General features: G+C 40.6%; 1 protein-coding gene across 6 annotated transcripts in view; it reads right to left on the bottom strand.

Annotated features, from left to right (window-relative positions):
- The window catches only part of DLGAP2 (DLG associated protein 2), a 655,212-nt gene that overhangs the window by 574,648 nt on the left and 55,411 nt on the right, over positions 1–25,153 (bottom strand). For 2 of the 6 annotated variants that reach the window (XM_008163720.3, XM_065590150.1), the window contains exon 2: positions 22,450–22,559. The exons of the other annotated variants lie outside the window; for them this stretch is intronic. In XM_008163720.3, coding sequence (XP_008161942.1) covers positions 22,450–22,464 — 15 coding nt within the window. In that variant the 5' untranslated portion in view covers positions 22,465–22,559. The remainder of the gene's footprint in view (positions 1–22,449; positions 22,560–25,153) is intronic. 6 annotated transcript variants of the gene reach the window in all.

The raw sequence follows: 25,153 nt of genomic DNA, 5'->3' as shown, positions 1-25,153 counted from the left end.
TCTGTCTTCACGCACAAGGTCAGCTCCCAGATTGCTGCACTGGGCAGTACAGCATGGGGAGAAGGTGACCAGCCCTCTGTGGAGAAAGAAGTGGTTCGGGACTATTTAGAAAAACTGGACGTGCACAAGTCCATGGGGCCAGATGCGCTGCATCCGAGGGTGCTAAAGGAGTGGAGGGTGAGATTGCAGAGCCATTAGCCATTATTTTTGAAAACTCATGGCGATCGGGGGAGGTCCCAGATGACTGGAAAAAGGCTAATGTAGTGCCCATCTTTAAAAAAGGGAAGAAGGAGGATCCGGGGAACTATAGGCCAGTCAGCCTCACCTCAGTCCCTGGAAAAATCATGGAGCAGGTCCTCAAGGAATCAATTATGAAACATTTAGAGGAGAGGAAAGTGATCAGGAAAGGTCAGCATGGATTCACGAAGGGGAAGTCGTGCCTGACTAACCTAATTGCCTTCTATGATGAGATAACTGGCTCTGTGGATGAGGGGAAAGCAGTGGATGTGTTATTCCTTGACTTTAGCAAAGCTTTTGATACTGTCTCCCACAGTATTCTTGCCGCCAAGTTAAAGAAGTATGGGCTGGATGAGTGGACTGTAAGATGGACAGAAAGCTGGCTAGATCGTCGGGCTCAACGGGTAGTGATCAATGGCTCCATGTCTAGTTGGCAGCCGGTTTCAAGCGGAGTGCCCCAAGGGTCGGTCCTGGGGCCGGTTTTGTTTAATATCTTTATTAATGATCTGGAGGATGGTGTGGACTGCTCTCTCAGCAAGTTTGCAGATGACACTAAACTAGGAGGCGTGGTAGATACACTAGAGGGTAGGGATCGGATACAGAGGGACCTAGACAAATTAGAGGATTGGGCCGAAAAAACCTGATGAGGTTCAACAAGGACAAGTGCAGAGTCCTGCACTTAGGACGGAAGAATCCCATGCACTGCTACAGACTAGGGACCGAATGGCTAGGTAGCAGTTCTGCAGAAAAGGACCTAGGGGTCACAGTGGACGAGAAGCTGGATATGAGTCAACACTGTGCTCTTGTTGCCAAGAAGGCTAATGGCATTTTGGACAGTATAAGTAGGGGCATTGCCAGCAGATCGAGGAACGTGATCATTCCCCTTTATTCGACATTGGTGAGGCCTCATCTGGAATACTGTGTCCAGTTTTGGTCCCCACACTACAAGAAGGATGTGGAAAAATTGGAAAGAGTCCAGCGGAGGGCAACAAAAATGATTAGGGGTCTGGAGCACATGACTTATGAGGAGAGGCTGAGGGAACTGGGATTGTTTAGTCTCCAGAAGAGAAGAATGAGGGGGGATTTGATAGCAGCCTTCAACTACCTGAAGGGGGGTTCCAAAGAGGATGGAGCTTGGCTGTTCTCAGTGGTGGCAGATGACAGAACAAGGAGCAATGGTCTCAAGTTGCAGTGGGGGAGGTCCAGGTTGGATATCAGGAAAAACTATTTCACTAGGAGGGTGGTGAAACACTGGAATGCATTACCTAGGGAGGTGGTGGAGTCTCCTTCCTTGGAGGTTTTTAAGGCCCGGCTTGACAAAGCCCTGGCTGGGATGATTTAGTTGGGAATTGGTCCTGCTTTGAGCAGGGGGTTGGACTAGATGACCTCTTGAGGTCCCTTCCAACTCTGATATTCTATGATTCTATGATTAGACACAGATTTGCGCATTTTATTTTATTTTGCTTGGTGACTTACTTTGTTCTGTCTGTTACTACTTGGAACCACTTAAATCCTACTGTCTGTATTTAATAAAATCACTTTTTATTTAGTAATTTACTCAGAGTATATTTCATATTTCTAGTTTTAGTTACAAGAGTGGTACATTTATACAAATGGGATGATCACACTCAATAGATTATAAACTTTGTAATGATACCTTACAAGAGACCTTTTGCATGAAGCAAATTCCAGTTACATTATAGTCACTTATATTTTTATAAAACCATATAGACTGCACAACATCACACCTACCTTTTGCTTTGTACAGCTTTAGTGCCCCAACCTGTGTTAAACCTCCCACTGGCATAGCTCTCACAGTCACTGGAACACACAAGCCTTCCCAGCATGCCAAGGTGCAGTTCCCAGGGAAGGCTTCTAAACTAACATACTGTTCTAACGGGGCTGCTTGAGAGACACCAAATGTGGTGGTTTGGGGATGAAGTTACGAAATCCATTTTGATTTTATGACCTCTCTGTTTTATTATTGTCTTTCAGTATATCCTCACATCATCCCTCTTGTATTATGGAGAGGGGGACTGGCAAGCAACTGTCTGTTCCTGAATGGGGGGACTAGGTGGATGATGTATTATCTTTTATTGAACCAACTTCCGTCTCATCTCTCTCACTAACAGAAGTTGGTCCAATAAAAGATATTCTCTCACCCACCTGTCTCTCTCATATCCTGGGACTGAGACGGCTACAATTACACTGTTCCTGAATCCAGGACAGTTGATAAGGACCATCAACAAATGAATAATCTTGCCCAAGCAGGACAATGGAGACTACCAGCCAAGGGCCATTCACTTGCTAATGACTTTTATCAGTTTCACCACCCCCTCTGAAACAAAGGTTGGACTACATGGGAAAGCAGCATGGCTGGGTCATGAGATCTCATGCAGATGAAATTGAATAAAGAGAAGTGCAAAGTACTACACTAAGGAAGGAAAACTCAAATGCACAGCTACACAATGGGAAATTACTTCACACAATGGGAAATTAGTTTCTCTTTGGAGTCTGGTCCTGAAGTTTTTTTGCTGTAAGATGGCTACCTTTACATCTGCTATTGTGTGGCCATGGAGGTTGAAGTGTTCTCCTACAGGTTTTTGTATATTGCCATTCCTGATATCTGACTTGTGTCCATTTATCCTCTTGCGTAGTGACTGTCCAGTCTGGCCAATGTACATAGCAGAGGGGCATTGCTGGCATATGATGGCATATATAACATTGGTGGACGTGCAGGTGAATGAACCGGTGATGTTGTAGCTGATCTGGTTAGGTCCTGTGATGGTGTTGCTGGTGTAGATATGTGGGCAGAGATGCCATTGAGGTTTGTTGCATGGGTTGGTTCCTGAGTTAGAGTTGTTATGGTGTGGTGTGTGGTTGCTGGTGAGAATATGTTGTCTGCCAACCTTAAGCATATTCTTCAGGACCAGACTCCAAAGAGAAACTGCTGAGCTCCAGTTCATTTGCAAATTTGACACCATCAGATCAGGATTAAACAAAGACTGTGAATGACTATCCAACTACAGAAGCAGTTTTTCCTCCCTTGGTGTTCACACCTCAACTGCTAGCAGAGCACCTCACCCTCCCTGATTGAACTAACCTCATTATCTCCATACTGATTTATACCTGCCTCTGGAGATTTCCATTACTTGCATCTGAAGAAGTGAGGTTCTTACCCACGAAAGCTTATGCTCCCAATACTTCGGAATGTCAGGGTGGTTTCTGAGGCTGTGGATGGCATTGCGTTCTGCACGACTTAGGTTATGAGGCAAGCGATGTTGTTTTTCCACAATTTCTGCCTGTGCACGTCGGCGGAAGCATTCTATGGCTAGGTCCAGACTGTCATTTCGACCCTCAGGAGGAGTCCATATGGAGTTCTTCTTCCTGTGTTGTTGGTGGGAGGGTATCTGTGTATCAGTGCGCTGTTCAGTGTTATCTTGAAAGCATTCTTTGAGTCGGAGACGGCGAAAGTAGGCTTCCAGATCACCGCAGAACTGTATCATGTTCGTGGCGGTACTGGGGCAAAAAGAGAGTCCCCGAGATAGGACAGACTCTTCTGCTGGGTTGAGTGTGTAGCTGGATAAATTGACGATATTGCTGGGTGAGTTAGGGGTACCCCTGTTGTGGCCCCTTGTGGCAGTTAGGATTTTAGACAGCTTACGGTCCTTTTTCCTTTGTAGAGAGGTGAAGTGTGTAATGTAGATCTCCTGTCTTATTTTAGGAAAGTCCATTTGTGTGGAGGATTGGTTATTTATGAAAGTCTCCAGGTTGGAGAGCTCTTTCTTCATGTTTTTCTGTTTGCTGTATAGGATGCTGATCAGGTGGTTCCTCAGTTTCTTTGATAGTGTATGGCATAATCTCTCACTGTAGTCTGTGCAGAATGTAGATAGCAATGGATTTTTCACCTTCAGTCCATTTGGTATGATGTCCATCCGTTTGTATTTGGAAAGGAAGATGATATCTGTCTGTATTTGTGCAAGTTTCTTCATGAGGTTGATAGATTTCCATTCCATACGGCTAAATGCAGTGCCTTGCATGGTGTCAAGTATCAGAGGGGTAGCCGTGTTAGTCTGACCCAAAAGGCAATTTTCTAGATAAAAGACTGGTCCCTGCGCAGAAAAACTGGTTTAGCAGGGAGGGAGTCACCTTGTCAACAAATTCACCTGGCAGGGGTTTGTGCTCCAATGGGGAAGCTGGCAAATGTATCACTCAAGACAAGGCTGAAGGTTTTAGAAGGGCAGAGGCTGTTCTGCTAGTCAGGGGTCCAGTCCAGGAGAGAGAGGTCAGCCAGTATGTAGCATCCTACTGTGTGCTCCTGGGGGAGTTCTGTAAACCAGAAGCTTTACACTTTTGGATGGAGTTCTGAGAGAAGGGTGTGTTTGAGTATCTCAGGGGTCAGCGCTGGCTCCTGAGGGCCTAGGGCAGGTGGCCTGAGGAGCACCATTTCTGAACAGGAGTAGCAGACTGATAGTGACCAGGAAATGTGCCAGAGAGGCCAAGGGAGGAACCAGTGCTGTAGCCTGCTGAGACTCTAGAAACCTAACACACCGCAGGGGATCCAGAGCACAAAGGTTTACAGCAGTCCTAGTGGATGGCCAAGAGGGACCGCTTGCTAGGATCTGGGACAAAGGGGGATCTCAGCTAGATCCCCAACAAAAAGAGAAGACAGTCTTCAATCCAAAGGTAAAATGAAATCCAAGGCCAATGATGTGAGGTATTTTTAAATGTCGTTTTTTTATCAACATCAGATCCATTAATTTTATACAAATCAGATTAATTATAAACTTTACCATGAAAAATTCAATTTGTACATTAATCTTGGGCATCTATCCCCTGATTTTCCACTGAGGCCTTAATGAGATTTAAGTGCTGCATAAGCCTTATGCTGGGTCTTTGCATAAGGGCAAATTTCACCTAAAGGTCACTGTATAAATTCTCCAGTTATAATCAGTTTTCAAGTATTCAAAATGAGCAAGAATTTGCAAAGGCTATGTGTTTGAACTTAATGAATGTAATAAAATAAGTTGGAAAATCAAGGGAATAATTTCATGCATTTAAATATTGCAGTATGTTTTTGCTTACAAATTGGTTAAAATGCATCTCTCCTGTTTAAGGTCACTTTTTTAAATGATTGAAGAAAAGCCTTTTCTCCTAGGGAACCTACTGAACCATGGCCAACATAGCCACATTTTAATTAGTTTCTTAATTTATCTCTATTTCCAAATATAATATGGAAAGAACTTTGTTTCTGGTTCCATGAATATGTTTTTATGCACGCTAAAAACACTTCACTAATCATTGTACTACAAAGTTTAAAGTGATCTGTTTTGCAAAAAGCTGAAAACTGCACAGAACACTTTAAATTATCTTAATTTGCAAACTTCTGGAAGAACTTACAAAGGTACAGCAAAACTCAAATGTCACTGTAAAGTTTACAAGGGTTAGATGGCCTGGACCCATTTAAAAGCTAAACATGATGCTCAATCACTTCAGCTCTCTTTCCAAAGAGACTCTTAGAAACCTACCCCTTTCAAAATTAAATTCTTTTTTTTCCAGATCTCTCAGGCATTTAGATTTGGGCTTCTTCTCAGCTATGCCAGGTGTGATCCTAGTGTGTCTCAAGTGTGCTCTGGCCTGCCTGTGGTAAGATTGCAGCCAGTCTGAGAAAGTACTTCAAAGGCTGTCACTTACCCTTCATTTTCAAAAGTCTTTTTACACTAAGCCATCCTCTTGACATCTTTTGCTCAAGTCACAAATGGAAAGAAGGCTGAGAGGCATTAGGAAGTGCAGCACACAGAAACATGCATCTCAAAGGAAGGTATTTTGGCATAATAAGACATCATAAATGAGTTTCTAACTTTTGTTGCTAGACTGGACAAAACTGTGCTTTTGCAGCCCTAGAAAACTAAGACATTTATTTTGCAACCTCAAAAATTGCCACGAAATGGAACTGTTGTTTTCTGGACAGCTCTATTAAGAACATGCTTATATGGTTTCCTAAACAGGGATGGACTTAAGTATTTGCTTAAATACTTCCCTGAATCAGTTACTCTGCATTTAATATAGTTGAGATATTACATATTTAGTGCCCAAAAGTGCTAGGCATTTTAAAGACATATAAGACAAGGCTCTTCCCAAGAACCTTATAATCTAAATAGACAAGGAGTAGCATCAGATGGGATGTGACAAAAGCAAGTGAATGAGCAAATGGTGATGTTCAGCAGATGTCATGTTAATTCTATATTTTGTTTTCCTTTTCAATCTGACCACTCCAAGAAGGGTACAAGGCTTGCTAGGGATTGCAGTATTTCCCTATCCTTAGAATGAAAACTAACTCTACTATTTCAAATGCCACTATATGGCTACAGAAAATTGTAACTTTTTAAAATGATGGCCACAATCATCACTTGAGCATCAGTTATGCATTTCATCCCAAATGACTGGTATCAATATTAATACTTTGAATCCACAAGGACACTGTTCGGGTGGATAAGCACAATTATCCTTATTTTATAAACCAAGTAACTGAGAAATGGAGTTAACTGATTTACTCCAACACCAGCGAGCTTGGAACAGAATCTAGAGGCTGCATTCTCTGGGGTGTTCTGACCCCACTGCACTGCTCCAGTGGTGCACAGAGATGAGAAAGTGGATATATAGAATCATAGAAGTGTAGGACTGGAGGATACCTTGATAGGTCATCAAGTCCAATCCCCTGGACTGTGACAGGACTAATTATTATCTAGACCATCCCTGACAGATGTTTGTCTTACCTCTTCTTAAAAATGTCCACCGTCCTCTTTATAAAAAACTTTTACATACTTGAAGACTATTATATCTCTCCCCCATGCTCCAGTCTTCTCTTCTCCAGACTAAAGAAAACTATTTTTTTATCTTTAATCATTGTTGTTGCTGTCCTCTAAACTCTCTCCAATTTGTCCACATTTTTCCCAAAGTGTGGTACCCAGAAGTGGACATAGTACTCCCACTGAGGCCTTATCAGTGCTGAGTAGAGTAGAAGAATTACTTCTTGTATCTTGATTACAACACTCTTGTTAATACATCCCAGAACGATGTTCACTTTTTTGCAACAGCATTACACTGATGACTCATAGTTAGTTTATGATCCACTATAATTCCCAGGTCGTTTTCTGCAGTACTCCTTCCTATGCAATCATTTCCCATTTTGTATTTGTGCAATTGATTATTCCTTCCTAAGTGCAGTATTTTGCATTTGTCCTTATTGACTTTCATCCTGTTTATTTCAGACCATTTGTCCAGTTTGTTAAGATCATTTTAAATTCTAATCCAGTCCCCCAAAGCGCTTGCAAATCTCACTGCTTGGTATCATCCACAAACTTGTTTGGGTTTGTTCATCTAGACTCCTTAATTACTTGAATTGATTCCCAGTGTCACTGTCTGTTTTAACTTTGTCTTTGTACACAGTGTTAGTCAGTTGTATAATGCAAGGCACTACAAGGTAAGAATAAAAGCACCTTTCATATAAAGCAATCAAGATGTATTTTTAAAATCCAACGTACAAACAAACGTGAATCAGAACAGGACTAAGAAAAGAAAGATATTAGATTGGATTGAATCTATTAACCAGAATTATAAATTATAAAACCAGGACTATTTTTTTAGCACACAATCCACATTTTAGCTTTCATTCAGAAATAGTAGCTGGGTCCAGACAGCTCATAAGGAAGTAGATCAGAACCAGTGATATAGAGTCTGGCTTGTGCCTTACTCTCCACTTTTGTGGCCCGAATTGGAGTTGTAAAGAATAAGGCTCATGAAAAGCCTTATATCCATTACTGGGCAAAAGAAACGTCTAGTGCTGTGAACATCTTATAAAATCCCCTCAAGGAAGTGTCCAACCCTTCACAAACCAAAAACCAAAGTCAGCTGTATGAATTCAGTTTGACCCCATATATCTGGTTTATCACGTATAGAATTTGACACTCTACCCCAATGCTTACTGAACATTTAACAATATACGCTCTACTTTCATTCAACTTTTTTGGAGTAAACTTTAATTAGAGAAGATTGTGGTATTCTTTAGTGGTTAGGACAAAATGAAATCTTTAAAAAATCTTGATGGTTTGTCATGTAGGATGGGACTGCTTTCTTATGAAAGAAAATGTAAGAATATAACAAAAGGGGGTGTTCATTATCAGTCTAAAAATACCTTCAGTTGAGAGCATAACACAGAATGCAGAGCTGAGCCCATCAGACATCTGACCTAAATTGCACTCTGCTTTATAAGGCATTATCCAATTTCAGAGTGATTTAATATTTCCCAGAGAGCCAGTAAAATTTCTTTATAGCTGCAGTTACTCACTTCAGTCTATTGTGAGTGAGTTAAAATAAGAGTAATATCATTGTGCACAAGTTGGAGCCCATGCAGAGGTTCTTCAGGGAGACCACAGGACAAGTCATTGCTATAGTCTAACTGAGCAGTTATCAAAGTAAGCTCTATAGTCCCCATATTACTCTGAAAGTACTTTCTGAAATCTGGAAAGTAATTAGGAAGTGGTAGCACTAGAAGATGATTATAGTCCCAGATAGAGCGAACTTTGCTGTAATCCAACCATAAGAGATCTTGTTTGTGACAGAAAAGATCAATCAAGTCAGTGTTAACAGAAAATACATGAGTTTGAATAAATGAGGAATAACACTGAAAGCCTGTGTTTTTTAGATGTGCCATCCATAAATAAGCTTCATTTATTCAAGACAGCAGTACTAAGACCACTGCAGAGTGATCAGTCAGAAGCATGGAATAATTCTGAGTACTATCCTGATAAGAGCCATGTTTCAAACTCACACAGATGAAAAATAGCAGGAGGAGAAAGAAAGCACCATATAGAATAAGACCCCCAAATGGTTCCTGGAATATCCTTCAGTGTAAGTCAAGGAAGACCAATGAGCCAAATAAAAGGTAAACTGCTGTCCCATCCAACTGCAAGATTCAAAAGGCTCGATTCTGTGCATTGAGTTCCACTAGGTATAAGGGAAACTTTTAGAAGCCAATTATATCTCCCTCATTCTGTGCCAGCCCAGGTCAAGTAGCAGTTAGTGAGTACAGCTTAGTAGCTGCTCTAACTTATGCCACTGGCATGAGGTCCTAATTGACCTTACACTTGTTGAGAACCAATAAAACAGAGCATCCCTTTCAGCATGCCCCTATACCACCATCTCTCTCCTCTCTGAAGGAAGAGGAGATTGCTGCTAGGATTTATGCCTGCAGAGAGTTTCTCTTCACAAGGAGCATTCTCTGCTCTCTATTTACAGATAGTATCCAGCCCCTTTGCACTGATTGCCCTGGAGAATCTGGCTCAAAGTCAACAAGACACTGGTGAAGCTATCAAAAATCCACCAGGTGCTCTGTACAATGTGGAAACACCTATGTGAATGTCAAAATCTTCACAAAGATTGCTAACCCTTGCAAAAACATCCCAGAGCTTTGACATGTCCTTGAAACCAGTAGGGTTGTTTTGTTTTTTGGTAAAACACCTGTACCTTTGACTTCCATGTTTTGCCTTCTTTCCCTGTTCAGATATTCCATTTTAGGCACACAAAAATGAATAGGTGCTCTACAGTAAGTATATAGAGGAATGTGGCACAAAGCAGCACTTACTTCACTTTTATGGGTTGCCCACCTAAATGATTTTTTGGGGGGATCTGTGCCCCAGTGAAACTATCTTACCACATTTCCAGCAAGCACATTGACAACTACGCAGTTCTAACACACAGGCACCAGTGCTGGTGGAATACACTCTATGAGCATCAAAAGGGTGTTTGTGGAAGACAGAATTCCTAACTGGGAAAATCAAAATGGCTGCTTATACTATACCACTGCACCACACAGTCATAGTTAATTACAAGCCCCCACTACAGTAGCTCAGAACTTAGTTAATATATAATTAAAAAATGAACTGATGGGATAATGTATTTAATTTTATCCATAATTTAAATCTGAGGTGGATTAATGCAAGTTTGGAATTGAATACAACATAAAAAAAATAAATGAATACATAAATCTGGAGTTGAGTTTTACAGTATACGTGCTAGGAGGAAAATGCTCTCTGTATTTACCATAGCATTACTTTAAAGAATTAACATGAGTGTATAAAGTTATTGAAAACCAGTTGCTTATGTCTGAAACATTTTCAGTATGATATCTAATATATCTGTCACTGTCATAACTATAAAGGGAAGGGTAACAGCCCTCCTGTGTACAGTACTATAAAATCCCTCCTGGCCAGAGACTCCAAAATCCTTTTACCTGTAAAGGGGTAAGAAGCTCAGGTAACCTGGCTGACACCTGACCCAAAGGACCAATAGGGGGACAAGATACTTTCAAATCTTGGTGGGGGGAAGGCTTTTGTTTGTGCTCTTTGTTTTGGGGGTTGTTCGCTCTTGGGACTGAGAGGGACCAGACATCAATCCAGGCTCTCCAGATCTTTCTGAACAAGTCTCTCATATTTCAAACTTGTAAGTAAACAGCCAGGCAAGGCGTGTTAGTTTTTATCTTTGTTTTCTCAACTTGTAAATGTACCTTTTTGCTAGAGTGTTTATCTCTGTTTGCTGTAACTTTGAACCTAAGGCTAGAGGGGATTCCTCTGGGCTCTTTAAGTTTGATTACCCTGTAAAGTTACTTTCCCTCCTGATTTTACAGAGATGATTTTTACCTTTTTCTTTAATTAAAAGCCTTCTTTTTAAGAACCTAATTGAGTTTTTCCTTGTTTTTAGATCCAAGGGTGTTGGATTTTGATCCACCAGGAGTTGGTGGGAGAAAGGAGAGGGATGGTTAATTTCTCCTTGTTTTAAGATCCAAGGGGTTTGGATCTGTATTCACCAGGGAATTGGTGAAGAGTCTCTCAAGGCTACCCAGGGAAGGGAATTAGCATTTTGGGAGTAGTGGCAGCGGACCAGATCTAAGCTGGTAGTTAAGCTTAGAAGTTTTCATGCAGGCCCCCACATTTGTACCCTAAAGTTCAAAGTGGGGAAGCAGCCTTGACAGTCACAAATCAGCATCTTAACCAGAATGGGAAATGCACTTTAGTGTTCCGCTTTAGTTGATAGTCATGTCAACAGCTGTTTCAGGGAACACCTTCTGTAGCCTTATCTTCACTGCTAAGGAAAGGTATGATTTTACCCCAAGGTAACTCACACTCGTGCACTATCCCAAGGTAAAGACAGAGTAATGGCAAAGCACTTCAGTTTTACCTTGAGGTAAACTCACTGAGATTAAACTCAGGTGGGCATATAGTTTTCCTTTCAGTAAAACTAAAGTGCCTTATCACATGTGCCAGTTTACCTGAAGTAAACACTAGAGCTGCCAAGTAATTAAAAAAATTTATCGCGATTAATCACACTGTTAAACAATAATAGAATACCATTTATTTAAATATTTTTGGATGTTTTCTACATTTTAAAATATATTGATTTCAATTACAACACAGACTTCAAAGTGTACAGTGCTCACTTTATATTTATTTTTGATTACAAATATTTGTGCTGTAAAAAACAAAAGAAATTGTATTTTTCAATTCACCTCATACAAGTACTGTAGTGCAATCTCTTTACCATGAAAGTTGAACTTACAAATGTAGAATTATGTACAGAAAATAACTATATTCAAAAATAAAACAATGTAAAACTTTAGCGCCTACAAGTCTAATCAGTCCTACTTCTTGTTCAGCCCGTCACTCAGAAAAACAAGTTTGTTTACATTTTCAGGAGATAAAGCTGCCCGCTTCTTGTTTACAATGTCACCTGAAAGTGAGAACAGATGTTCATATGGCACCGTTGTAGCTGGTGTCACAAGATATTTACATGTCAGATACGCTAAAAATTAATATCGTAATCTTCATCTTCAACCACCATTCCAGAGGACATGCGTCCATGCTGATAACAGGTTCTGTTCGATAATGATCCAAAGCGGTGCAGACCAATGCATGCTCACTTTCATCATCTGAGTCAGATGCCACCAGCATCAGGCTGATTTTCTTTTTTGGTGGCTCAGGTTCTGTAGTTTCCACATCGGACCGTTGCTCTTTTAAGACTTCTGAAAGTGTGCTCCACACCTCATCCCTCTCAGATTTTGGAAGGCACTTTAGATTCTTAAACCTTGGGTTGAGTGCTGTAGCTATTTTTAGAAATCTCACATTGGTACCTTCTTCTTCACATTTTGTCAAATCTGCAGTGAAAGTTTTCTTAAAATGAACAACATATGCTGGGTCATCATCTGAGACTGCTATAATATGAAATACATGGCAGAATGTGAGTAAAACAGAGCAGGAAACATATTATTCTTCCCCAAGGAGTTCAGTCAAAATTTAATTAACACATTTTTTTAATGAGCATCATCAGCATGGAGGCATGTCCTCTGCAATGCTGGCTACAAAAGTGCCATGTGAATGCCTGTTCTCACTTTTAGGTGACATTGTAAATAAGAAGTGGGCAGCAGTATCTCCCATGAATGTTTTCTTGTTTGTCTTAGCGATTGGCTGAATAAGAAGTGGGACTGAATGGACTAGTAGGCTCTAAAGTTTTACATTGTTTTGGTTTTGAGTGAAGTTATGTAACAAAAAAAATCTACATTCGTAAATTACACTTTCATGATAAAGAGATCGCATTATGGTACTTGTATGAGGTGAACTGAAAAATACAATTTCTTTTGTTTATCATTTTTACAGTGCAAATATTTGCAATAAAAATAATAATATAAAGTGATCACTGTACACTTTGTATTCTGTGTTGTAATTTAAATCAATATATTTGAAAATGTAGAAAAAATCCAAAATATTTAATAAATTTCAGTTGGTATTCTATTGTTTAACAGTGCGATTAAAACTGCAATTAATCGCGATTAATTTTTTGAGTTAATCGCTTGAGTTAACTGTGTTTAACCGACAGCCCTAGTAAACACGCAACTTTTTTTAGCAGTGAAGACAAAGCATAAGACATCAGAGATGAATAAAAGCAGCTAAGCAGCTTCACCTGACTGACAGTTGGGCACAAAGTAGTTATTGGTGTGCACCCAGCACTTCACGCACACATGTATTTAAGCAGAGAGACATAGATTAGATCAAATCCATTATGTGCACACAGGCACCCTGCAAAAGAAACTTACTCTTACGAAGTAGATTCATTTGATTCAAATATTCTGATTTGATAGTGAGCTTACCATGAAGCACGCACATTATCATTTTCATGCCCTCGATCCCAACTCTCTCTTTGCTTTTACAGCAGTACTAGGATTTGGTGCTCTTCTTTCCATCTGAACAATTTGATGTATTTATAATGCTGGCGCTACTCCTTTGCGGCAAAGATGATCAATTGTGGATGTTGCCACCCTCTTGGGGACGAGTAAGTGGGGCAGGAACACCTTAAGTGGGGTGCAACCCCCTCCCTTTCTTTATGGAATGTGGAAAATTATCCCAATACTCATAGAAAAGGATCCCCAAAAATTTTTGTTGTCACATGGGGTTGCAGGGCAGAGGGCCAATAAAAGACATATGAACAACTTAAATCTCACTTAATAGGGTCAAACTAGGTTTTCAGCAGGATTTAACTGAAGCCTACTGTCAAAGTTCCCAAGGTAACTGCACCTCTGATCCCTTTATGGTCTCCTTGAGGGAACTCCATGATGCTCTCCCACTAAACCCTAGGCTACAGACTTTTGCAATTCATCTTGATTATCTTAGCAGATCTGACTTTAGTCCTGTTCTCTCATGGGCAATGACAGGGTTAACTAGTGACCAGCCATCTCTCATAGAGTACTATTTATTCAGAACAAAAGCATTGCCGTGAAATCTTATCTTAAAAGCAATAAATAGCTTATATTCACATCTTTCTTTACTTATATACACATCTTTCAGTCACCCATCTTCCACACGGAGACCCTAATAGGATTAAAGAACTTCAGGCCCTTTCCACAGGACCTGTCTCTCCTGGTCACAGTTTCGCGTCAGTTCTTGAATTGTGTGAGATTGGCCTTGTGAGATTTATGGCAATTTCCTGCAAAATTTTTGGCACACCTTATTGAATTAAGTATATTTGCATTATATTAAATGCAAACATTATGTATTATTTTGGACCTGAATGATCAAAGAACTATATTAAACTACGTGACAGACAAGAATGAACTTTTGGCACAATGTGTGTTCAGTGGACTTCCTGGGAAATATCTAGGTGGAAGATGTATGCAAACTGCTCCCTCCCCCCACCCCTTCACCTATGCAAAAGTCCAGCCCCTTGAAGCTATACTCTGAGGAGAGGGTGACTGTCTGTTGATTACCTGTTCCTCTGGTCCCAAGATCAAAGGTTTAAACTGTATAAAGGAGTGGTTCACAGAGTCATAGGAGTGCTTGTTCTGAGCTAACAGCTGTTATGATCTTGTAACCACAGAAAATCCCCATGGTAGGATTTGAAGGACTGATTCTTACTGCCCCTGTTGGAATTGAGGGGGTGATCTCTGGTAAGCTTATTAGCATATGTGTACATTCTTCTATTGTTTTTAATATGTTTTCTCTGTAATGCTTTCACCTTAAGAATAAATGTGGTTGCCTAGAAAGGGCTATGTGGTAACTGTGGGCAATTATGCTGTTTATAGCCTCTGAGAAGAAAGCAAAGCAGGCATGCTTAGGCAGTCTATCTTGCTGGGGAGCTCACAGTGTAGGCCAGGAACTATGAAGCATGGAAAAACCCAGGTAAGAGGGAAGGAGATACAGATCTCTGCCCAAGAGAGATAACAGATGAGGATCTGGTGGCCTAGAGTGGGTGCCCTTGCTGGACCATGGAGGGGGAATACAGGTACAGTTGCTCAGAATTGTGGTAGACCTCTCTTCTTGGATCAGGGCAGTCTTCATACTATTTCAGTTTCTTTGACTGCCAACCCTCTTGAACCAGGTCAAACCAGTATATGCTCTTTCCCTACGGGCCAAAACTGCCATACATTTGTTACCCACATTAGGCATTTGCATTAATTATTCCCCAGTGTGACTTTAGTTCCTGTAAAAACATCTTTTAGCTCACCCACTGAGCCAAAAACACAATCCCTATCCAGCTCATGAAGATACACATAACATTTATAGTATAATAGTGATTCAGTAGTCTTTGAAGATTCCATGTGACCAAAGTGTAACACCCTTATTCACCATTGTCATATAATTAGGATATGTTTTGCACAAAGTATGCCTTGTGAGGTATTATTCTAAAAGTCTTGATCTGCTAGACATTAATATCTCATTGGATTGTATGTGATATCATTGTATGGGAAGTTATGAAGTTTGGCTCTACATGTATTACTGAAACATGTTGTGAGTTTGAAAACACCCACAAGCAGCCTTTCAGATACAACAGTAAAAAGGCCAAACAGTGTTAATGGCTTATTGAGGAAATGCACACAGGCACCAGGACTACTCCAGGATCTGCAAACAAAAGGAACCTCTCAGAGATAGAACTACCTAATGGGAACTGTGAGACCCACATCACAGAGCTTTCCAGCTTTCCAGGAAGTGAGAAGAAGATATAAAAGGGGAAAATGGTATCATGAGGGTACCTCACTCTCCCTACAACAACACACCTGAAAACACCTGAGAAACAAAGACTGAACTGGGCAAAGTGAATTAATTAATAAGTAAAAAGTGGTTTTATTAAATACAGAAAGTAGGATTTAAGTGATTCCAAGTAGTAACAGACAGAACAAAGTAAGTCACCAAGCAAAATAAAATAAAATGCGCAAATCTATGTCTAATCAAACTGAATACAGATAATCTCACCCTCAGAGATGCTTCAGTAAGTTCCAGGCCTGGGCACAATTCTTTCCCCTGGTACAACTCTTGTTCCAGCTCAGGTGATAGTTAATGGATTCTTCATGATGGCTTCTTCCCCTCTTTGTCTTTTCCACCCCTTTATATATCTTTTGCATAAGGCTGGAATCCTTTGTCCCTCTCTGGGTTCCCACCCCCTCCTTCACAATGGAAAGACACCAGGTTAAAGATGGATTCCAGTTCAGGTGACATGATCACATGTCACTGCAAGACTTCATTGCCCACTTGCCAGCACACAGGTATACAGGAAGACTTACAGGTAAAACACACCCATCTACAGACAATTGTCCTGGTTAATGGGAGTCATCAAGATTCCAAACCACCATTAATGGCCCACACTTTGCATAATTACAATAGACCCTCAGAGTTATATTTGACATTTCTAGTTTCAGATACAAGAGTGGTACATTTATACAAATAGGATGATCACACTCAGTAGTTTATAAGCTTTGTAATGATACCTTACAAGAGACCTTTTGCATGAAGCAAATTCCAGTTACATTATATTCACTCATTAGCATATTTTTATAAACCCATATAGTCTGCAACGTCACATTGCAGTTTTGTTTATTTACTAGGCAATCTGCTTTGATCTGTTTGCTATCACTTATACAGGGAGTCCTCGGTATACGTCTGGGTTGCGTTCTTGAAAAGGGCAATGGATACTGAAACAACTGATACTGGGGAATTTTTCCCCATAAGAAATAATGGAGTAAGATGGGGATGCATTCACAGTGTCGCTACACTCGCCTATGACAATTCTCTTTTTGCCTAAACAATGTGCCTTTTCAAAATGAGAGGTTATATAGTACACATTTTACACATAAAACATTGAATAAAATAATGTAGAATCATACTATCACCATTCAAACACATAGAACATTTTAATACAGTAAATACAGTAATATAAAACAGTGTCAATTACGCTTAACTTAGGTAGGAGTGGCGGCTGGGTTTTCTTGGGCTGGCTTTTCTGTGGCTGGCTTTTCGGTTTCAGAAGTCCTAAAAAGGATTTTATCAATGTCTGCTCTCCTGCATGAATCTTTGAACGATAGATCTCCCTGTAGCAAGCCACTGCATCATTGAGAACCCTAGAGACTTGGGCAGACCATTCACGAAAAGGATCACCGGTCTGCATGATTTCCGTCATATCATCCAGCAATCCAAAGAAACGGGAGAAATTCTTTGTTGTCAGACTCCTGGCTTCTTGCCGTATGTCATCTTCATCGTCGTCCTTGCTTTCTTTGGATATCCGTTGTTGGTCCAGCTCAATCAGTTCCTCATTTGTCAATTGCTCAGTATGAGACTCCAACAACTCCTCTACATCATCCTCCTCCTCCACCTCCTTGAAGCCGACATCCTTCGCCAACTTGATGATTTCTTGCTGGAGAGCAGGAACTGCATCAAATCCCACAAAGCTGTGAACAGCATCTGGCCATGCATGGTGCCAAACGCTGTTCATACATTGTGAAGTGACCTCTTCTCATGACGTGTCAATGTTTTCCATGCCGTTCAAGATGTTGTAGGACTTCCAAAACTCCTTTACGGTGGGCTTTTACTTCACCTGCTGTCTCCTTAATCAACATGGAGAATACCCTCCGTAGGTAATAAGCATTTAATGTGGCCATTACACCCTGGTCCATAGGCTGCAGCAATGATGTGGTGCTTGGGTGGCTAAAATAGGACCTCAACGTTCAGGCAGAGGGCTTCATACTCCAGTTTGTGGGCACTTGCATTATCCAGCAGAAGGAGAATCTTAAAGGCCAAATTTTCTTTCTGACAGTAAGCCTTAAATTCAGGGACAGCATGGTCTACAAATCACTCACTGATAATACTGTGTGTTATCCAGTCCTTTCTTTTCGACTTCCAAATTATGGGGAGACAAGATTTGACATCTCCTCATTGCTCTTGGGTTTTCACTGTAATAGGCAAGCAAGGGTTTCAACTTGTAATCGCCTTCTGCATTTCCCCCAAGCAGAAGGGTTAAGCAGTCTTTTGAGGCTTTGAATCCAGGAGCTGTCTTCTCATCATGAGAAATATAAGTCCTCGTTGGCATCTTCTTATAGTAAAGGCCCATCTCGTCGACATTAAAAACTTGTTTTGGAGAGTAGCCACCTTCCGAAACAATTTTCTTTAGCTGCGCAGGAAACATTTCAGACACTTCTTCATCCACATTAGCCGCTTCTCCTGTGAGTTTTACATTATGTAGGTTGGCACACTTCTGGAATCTGTGGAACCACCCATAACTAGCATTGAAGGTCTCCTTGTCCCCGCTCTCTTCCTCTCTTTCCTTTAAATCGTTATACAGCCTTTTGGCCTTCTCCTGAATCAAGCTTAAACTCACAGGCATTTTCTTTTGATGCTGGTCATCAATCCAATCAGCCAGCAAACGTTCCATCTTCTCCATTGTACTGCTTCTCTATTTTGTTATCTTCATCTATTACAATTTCATAGCACTTCTAGCACTTTCATGAATTCGATCAGCACTCTTAAAAATCCTGTGCGTACCGTCATAGCAGGCAAACAGAGAATACGAGCAATGTCGGCTGCACGCTCACTCTTTCAATACGCTTTATAACATCTCATTTCACTTCTACTGTTACACTTTAACGTTGCCTCCTAGACACAGGCCCACTCTTAACACTTTGAACACATTTTCCACTCATGATGGGTAGTACTGTACAGTACTATACTCAGAGCCTGCCCTACCTCTTCTCGCATCCCTGCTCCTCCCCTCTGTCACAACGCCTCCTGCATGCCACTGACCAGCTGATCGCAGCAGGCAGGAGGCACTGGGCAGGAGGGAGAGGAGTTGATCAGCGGCCCTGTGGGCCACCAGCGGACAGGAGGTGCTGGCTGCTGGTGGGTGCTAAGCACCCACAGAAAAGCGACACAAAAAGCGAAGCAAGTAAGTTGCAAATGACAGATATGTGGATGGGGACCAACATGAATTGGAACACGTTCCCCTATTGATGAGCGACAGATATGTGAAACGATGGATAAGGGGGAGATGTATACCGGGGACCCCCTGTAATCACTTAATATCTATATCCTTTTGTAGTTAATACACTTATTTTATGTTTTAATCCAAACCAGTGTGCATTTGACTAAGATGTCTTGTCCTCTTCACATTGAGGGAGAGGCGAACCGGGTATTAAACCCATATGCTGGCCATATTTGACCAGGGCAGGATGGTACTGCTCTGGGGTCCTAGGCTGGGAGGTTGGTGGTTAGAGGGCCTGCATGTGACTGCAGTTGGGTGTGTCCCTACCTGGGTGTGAATGCTGGTGAAGGTGCAAGCTTGGAGGGCTTTGCAACTTGTCACAGCAGCACAGCGTCAGAGGGAGCCCAGGCTGGTGGGTCAGAGGGCTCAGTGGTACGCTAGTTCCAGGTGGTACCCCGGGGGGAACCCGTCACACATAGCATCTGTCACATCTCAATATAATAGTATGTAATAGTGTGAATATTCCATGCTTCCAAAACATTGCATCTGCCACTCATAGGCCTCATGCTAGAACATGACCTATGAAGGAAGGCTGAAAGAATTGGGTTTGTTTAGTTTGGAAAAGAGAAGACTGAGAGGGGACATGATAGCAGTTTACAGGTATCTAAAAGGGTGTCATAAGGAGGAGGGAGAGAACTTGTTCACCTTAGCCTCTAAGGATAGAACCAGAAACAATGGGTTTAAACTGCAGCAAGGGAGGTCTAGGTTGGACATTAGGAAAAAGTCAGGGTGGTTAAACACTGGAACAAATTGCCTAGGGAGGTTGTGGAATCTCCGTCTCTGGAGATATTTAAGAGTAGGTTAGATAAATGTCTATCAGGGATGGTCTAGACAGTATTTGGTCCTGCCATGCGGGCAGGGGACTGGACTCGATGACCTCTCGAGGTCCCTTCCAGTCCTATAATCTATGAATCTATGAATCTATGCTGGCCCTCTGCAAAAGGCTGAATTTTAATCTGTGCAGCTATTGTGAATGTCAACAGGTTATGGGCATGGTAGCCATGTCAGTACAACAGAATAAATAATCTATTAGATTCTATGTGCTTTAACAATAACTAACTGTATTTATGGTTAGAAAATGTTTAATACAAACTAACAGCAGAAAGCTAAAAATTGGATGAAATGCAACACTGAAACTGTAACACAAAGACAAATGAAAGTGTGATTTTAGAAGCCATTCTATATCTGTAGTAAGTTCATTCCAAAATAAGATGTGCTATTCTGAGTTTATATTTAAATAGGTGAGAATCTAAAACAAAGAGCCCATAAAAGATTAAAATTGAATCTAGGTCAGCAAAACAAGAGTAGCTAGGGAATTTACATTGGAAAAAACCTTGAGTGCAGGAGATGATTTTCAATGTTATTAACACTCCCTTACATTCAGCCATATGAAGAAGATTCAAAAAGAATGTATGTATATTGCTAGGTTTGGACAACATGGTGATCTTTGTAATTCATCCTTAACTACACCTGTTATTGTTTTAGTTTATCTATGTTAGCATGTGACTTCCTCTTTGTAGGGACATATCCCATCACACATCAGGACTAGCCTAAGAATGGAATTTAAGACTCTGCTGGCAACTTAATTAGTTTTAATGCTGCAAGGATAAGTAGCCTGCCAGCATTAATGGCCAATACTTTGTTTACAAAACAGATCAAGAAGTGAGAGCCATCAAAACAAATGACCTCAACTGCTCAAGGTTAGGGAACCTACAATGTAAAGTTTGAAGCAGGAGTTTGGAAAAGATAGTGATAATAAGTTGGTATATTTCCTTTCGCATATTGAGTTCCTTTCCAGGAAATTCCTGTATTATCAAACTCATTCCCACAAAACCATTAATGATATTCAAGATATTTTTAAGATGTAAGTATTCGTTGAAATAGTTTATTCAAATTTTTCTGTGGGGGTGTTCATATGCTGTTCATTTGATATTTGTGGTGTGTGATTAGTCACCAAATTCGCATGATATTGTTTCTGCTCTTTGAATGGATGAGTTAAACTTAAATGATCATAATGAATAATTCACCTCTGGTGTGATTTTTTTTAGATGAATCATTCATGTAAATTTCAAGATTTATTTACACTTTCACCAGTACACTGTGGCCATATGAAAAAATGACCAAGCAAATAGGGAACAAATACACTTCAATACATGAACTACTTCTGTATTATTCAAACACAAAACTATGATTAGTCAAGCTCTGTGGTTAATATTCCATACAACTATATGAATAACCCAAAATTTTATTTGCAGGTCCTGCCTCTTTCCTGTTACAGCGTTAAAAGAAACTAAAATATTTTTTTTAAAGTTCACTGTTGTCAAGGAAGTCAGAATTCCAGTAACAAATTAGTCCTTTTAATGTATTCAAAACTAATTAAAATCAAACTCCAAAAGGACTCTAAAAATGGCATGAGGCCTGGACTTTTTATTTAGTTTCAACTTCTGGATATGCAAATAAAAACTCCTACAAACAACAAAAATAATCAATAAATATAGTTCTTTTATAATTTGATAAAAGTGACATTTCCCCAATTAAAAACAGTTTATAAAAATACTTCAGGTTTAACAATACCATATTCAGAAATTTAAAAACAACCCCCCCGCTTCCCCCCTCCAAAATAACCCACCCACATACAAATACCTGTAGTCTGATCCTTCTCCACTTTGAGAGACAAGGTGGATGAAGTAATATCTTTTACTGGCCCAACTTCTGTTGGTGAGAGACACAATATTTCAAGCTTACACAAAGCTCTTCTCCCCTTACTTATCTGCATATTTTAATGACTTGCTCATGTGAGTAGAGGATGCAGGATTGGGCCTCTAATAAATATATTTCTTAAAATGGGATTTTATCTTGACAACACTGACACTTTAACTAGAGCAACACTAGGGGGCACTGCTGTAATAGTCTTTATATGATGCTTGTAAACATAAGTGCACTTCTTTCCACACATTTTAATTTCTTCTGGTTTTAACAAGATTGCAGAATTTGTTGGTTTGTTGTAATATTGAAATGTTAGAAATTAAACTTTGTTGCAACTAAATTGCTGACTTGAATTCTAATTAGAAAACTTTATAATGTAAAAGTTCTTATGTTACAGCCAGCATGAATGTTCAGGATATCAATGGTTCTTCTTTGGGCCAGATTCTGCCACTTCTACTCATCTGGAGTAGGACCACACTCTCAGAGTAGTCCCACTGATTTCAATATGACTCAATATCAGTAAGCATGGCAGAACTAGCCCCCATATGATGTTATTTAACACTAGGAATCCAAATAACCATTTTGTATTCTCAGTGCAGTAGGGAAGTAATGTCTTCACTGGAAATAAAGGCATTTCCTAGGAGGTTAAAATAGTACCTGAGTTGTCCCCATAATGTCTGAGCCTTGTGCACGTTGCAGGCATTCGCAAGTAGCAGCAGTGGATGAACTTGCAGTGATTACACTCGCACTTCAGAGGATGTGAAATCCTAAGATGAGGAGTGAATAGAAATGGGGAAAAATATGATAAAGATGCAAAAGACCCCCCACCCCCACCAAAAAAAAGTAAAGTATAAATCCATGTGGTGTGCACATACAACAAAAATAAAACCATGGTCCCAAGCAGTATTTAATTCAATTGAGCACAGCAATGTAGCATGAAAGCAAGCAAGCATAGAGACTGCACATCTACAATCATACCATAGAAAAAGCTTTAGAGGTGTTTAAATTTGCCACTGTGTATTGGTAACAGTTCTCACCACTTCTTCTGCTCTTTACATGCAAAACCATGAACTAGTTCCTATTGAATTACAGACAGAATTTAGTATCTGATTCCTCTGCTTGCACATTTGCTAAATAGAGTATGTATTGTACATTGGACACTTACATACAAGTATTGGATTAAAATAAGTATTGCTCTTTCTTAGACTAATCAACTTAGCGTCATATTTCATTAATAGCCCACACCGAATGGAAAATGCAATTTATTCAGTATCCACTAACCTTTCCCTTACAAATCCCAAGAAATGTGAGGCCCATCTCAAATAAAAAACAAATAGTGTTTTAATTAAGAAAAAATAATTAATATAACTTTTCTGATTCTAGCAGACAGTATATCCTAGGTACAAATCAATAAAATGAGCAGTGAGATCACTCAATCAATTACGTGGTGAAGGAGAAAAAAATATCCATTTCCATTCCCCAGAAAATTAAACACTGGGCTAGATTGTGACTTGGGTTATATGTTCATGCAGAGATTCCTCTGACACCTCTACATGGGCTACCCAGATCTTGAGTGTAGCCTCTGCTCCCCACTCTGAGCAGAAGGGCAGGAAATGGACAGTCTTGACTCTGCTTCCCCACCCCAGTGCAGAGGCCAGTGCAGTTGAGCCAAAGTGAGGGTGTCACTTACTTCTGCCCAGGAACAGTAAGATGATTTGGAGGCACAAGACAATAGGTCTGCAAAGTGGAACTGTTCAGCTTTGCACTGACTATTAGGCACCGTGCCACCTAGTGGAATCTACAACTCTGAGTTAGGCACCCAGGCTCCCTACACTAGGGGTCTCAAACATGCGGGAACTACCCTATGACAGTACCCTACTGCAGGACTAAAAGTTACCAGGGAACTCCTACTCATTCAAAAATCTAGCCACCTACAAGGTTTGCGAGTGGCTGAGCAAGAGTTTTGTGAATCCCTGTGGGGGCTAATTCTGGGATTTAGGTGCCTAAAGTGGTAGGTAGACCCTTAAGTGAAGTGAAGTCCTTTTGTGAATCTAGCCCTCTATGCTTCAGTTCCCTATTTGCTAAATGGGGGTGTTATGAAGATAAGTATATCAAAGGCTGTGAGATGCTCACATAAGTACCAAAGATGTAAGAGCATGTGCTTCTTCTTCTTTTTTTAAGGCTAGTTCTTTGGTTTGACTTACAACTGAATATTTACATTAGCAAAAACACTTGTAATTTTTCAACACAAGTTCATTTTTACTGAAGAACCAGTAGTGTGACATTCATATAACCTTTAGGATCAAAATTAAAATTAGCTTGCCTTTGCCTACCAGCATTAAACATTAAATCACAACTCTTCTTCCATCACACTGATAAAGATTATCTGCTGTGACAGACCCAGACCAGTGGGGTACAGGAGTCTGGTAGAGGGCAAATATACTGGTCACTGGTCGAGTAGTTTTCTGTTCCCTGAGTGACCAGAGCAGGGGCTGCACTAGAGTAATCAGGAACCTGCTAGAACCAGTTAAGGCAGGCAGGCTAATTAGGACACCTGGAGCCAAGTAAGAAGAAGCTGCTAGAATCAATTAAGGCAGGCTAATCAGGGCACCTGGGCTTTAAAAAGGAGCTCACTTCAGTTTGTGGTGCGAGCGTGAGGAGCTGGGAGCAAGAGGTGCAAGGAGCTGAGAGTGTGTGCTGCTGGAGGACTGAGGAGCACAAGCGTTATCAGACACCAGGAGGAAGGTCCTGTGGTGAAAATAAAGAAGGTGTTTGGAGGAGGCCATGGGGAAGTAGCCCAGAGAGTTGTAGCTGTCATGCAGGAGGCACTATAGACAGCTGCAGTCCACAGGGCCCTGGGCTGGAACCCGGAGTAGAGGGCGGGCCCGGGTTCCTCCCAATTGACCTGGACTGTGGGTTCTTCCAGAGGGGAAGGTCCCTGGGCTGTTCCCCAACCCACATGGTGAATCTCTGAGGCAAGAAAATCTGTCAATAAGCGCAGGACCCACCAAGATAGATGAGGAACTTTGTCACACTGCATACATCAAATCATTTTTATATGTTGCAATTTCCGCCTTACATGTTTCATTGTACATACAGTGGACTAGAGCCTCACCTGCTATAAACTGGTGCATTTCCATTGAAGTCAAGGGAAACACTGATTTACACTGGTTGCAGTGATAAACTCTGGTTGCACCGATAAACTTACATTGAAAACGGAGTTTATCAGTCAAGAATAAAGTTACAATCTGGCTCTTCCAGTATTTTAGCTCATATTCACATGTAAAGATTTCACATATATTCTGAACAAACTGGAAGATATTAAAGAACTGATGACTAACAATGGATCCAACCATGTGTG

The sequence above is a fragment of the Chrysemys picta genome, chromosome 3 (assembly GCF_011386835.1).
Source record: "Chrysemys picta bellii isolate R12L10 chromosome 3, ASM1138683v2, whole genome shotgun sequence".
Lineage (NCBI taxonomy): Eukaryota > Metazoa > Chordata > Testudines > Emydidae > Chrysemys > Chrysemys picta.
Note: the sequence above shows the minus strand (reverse complement) of the source record. Positions and strands in the feature narration are given on the sequence as shown.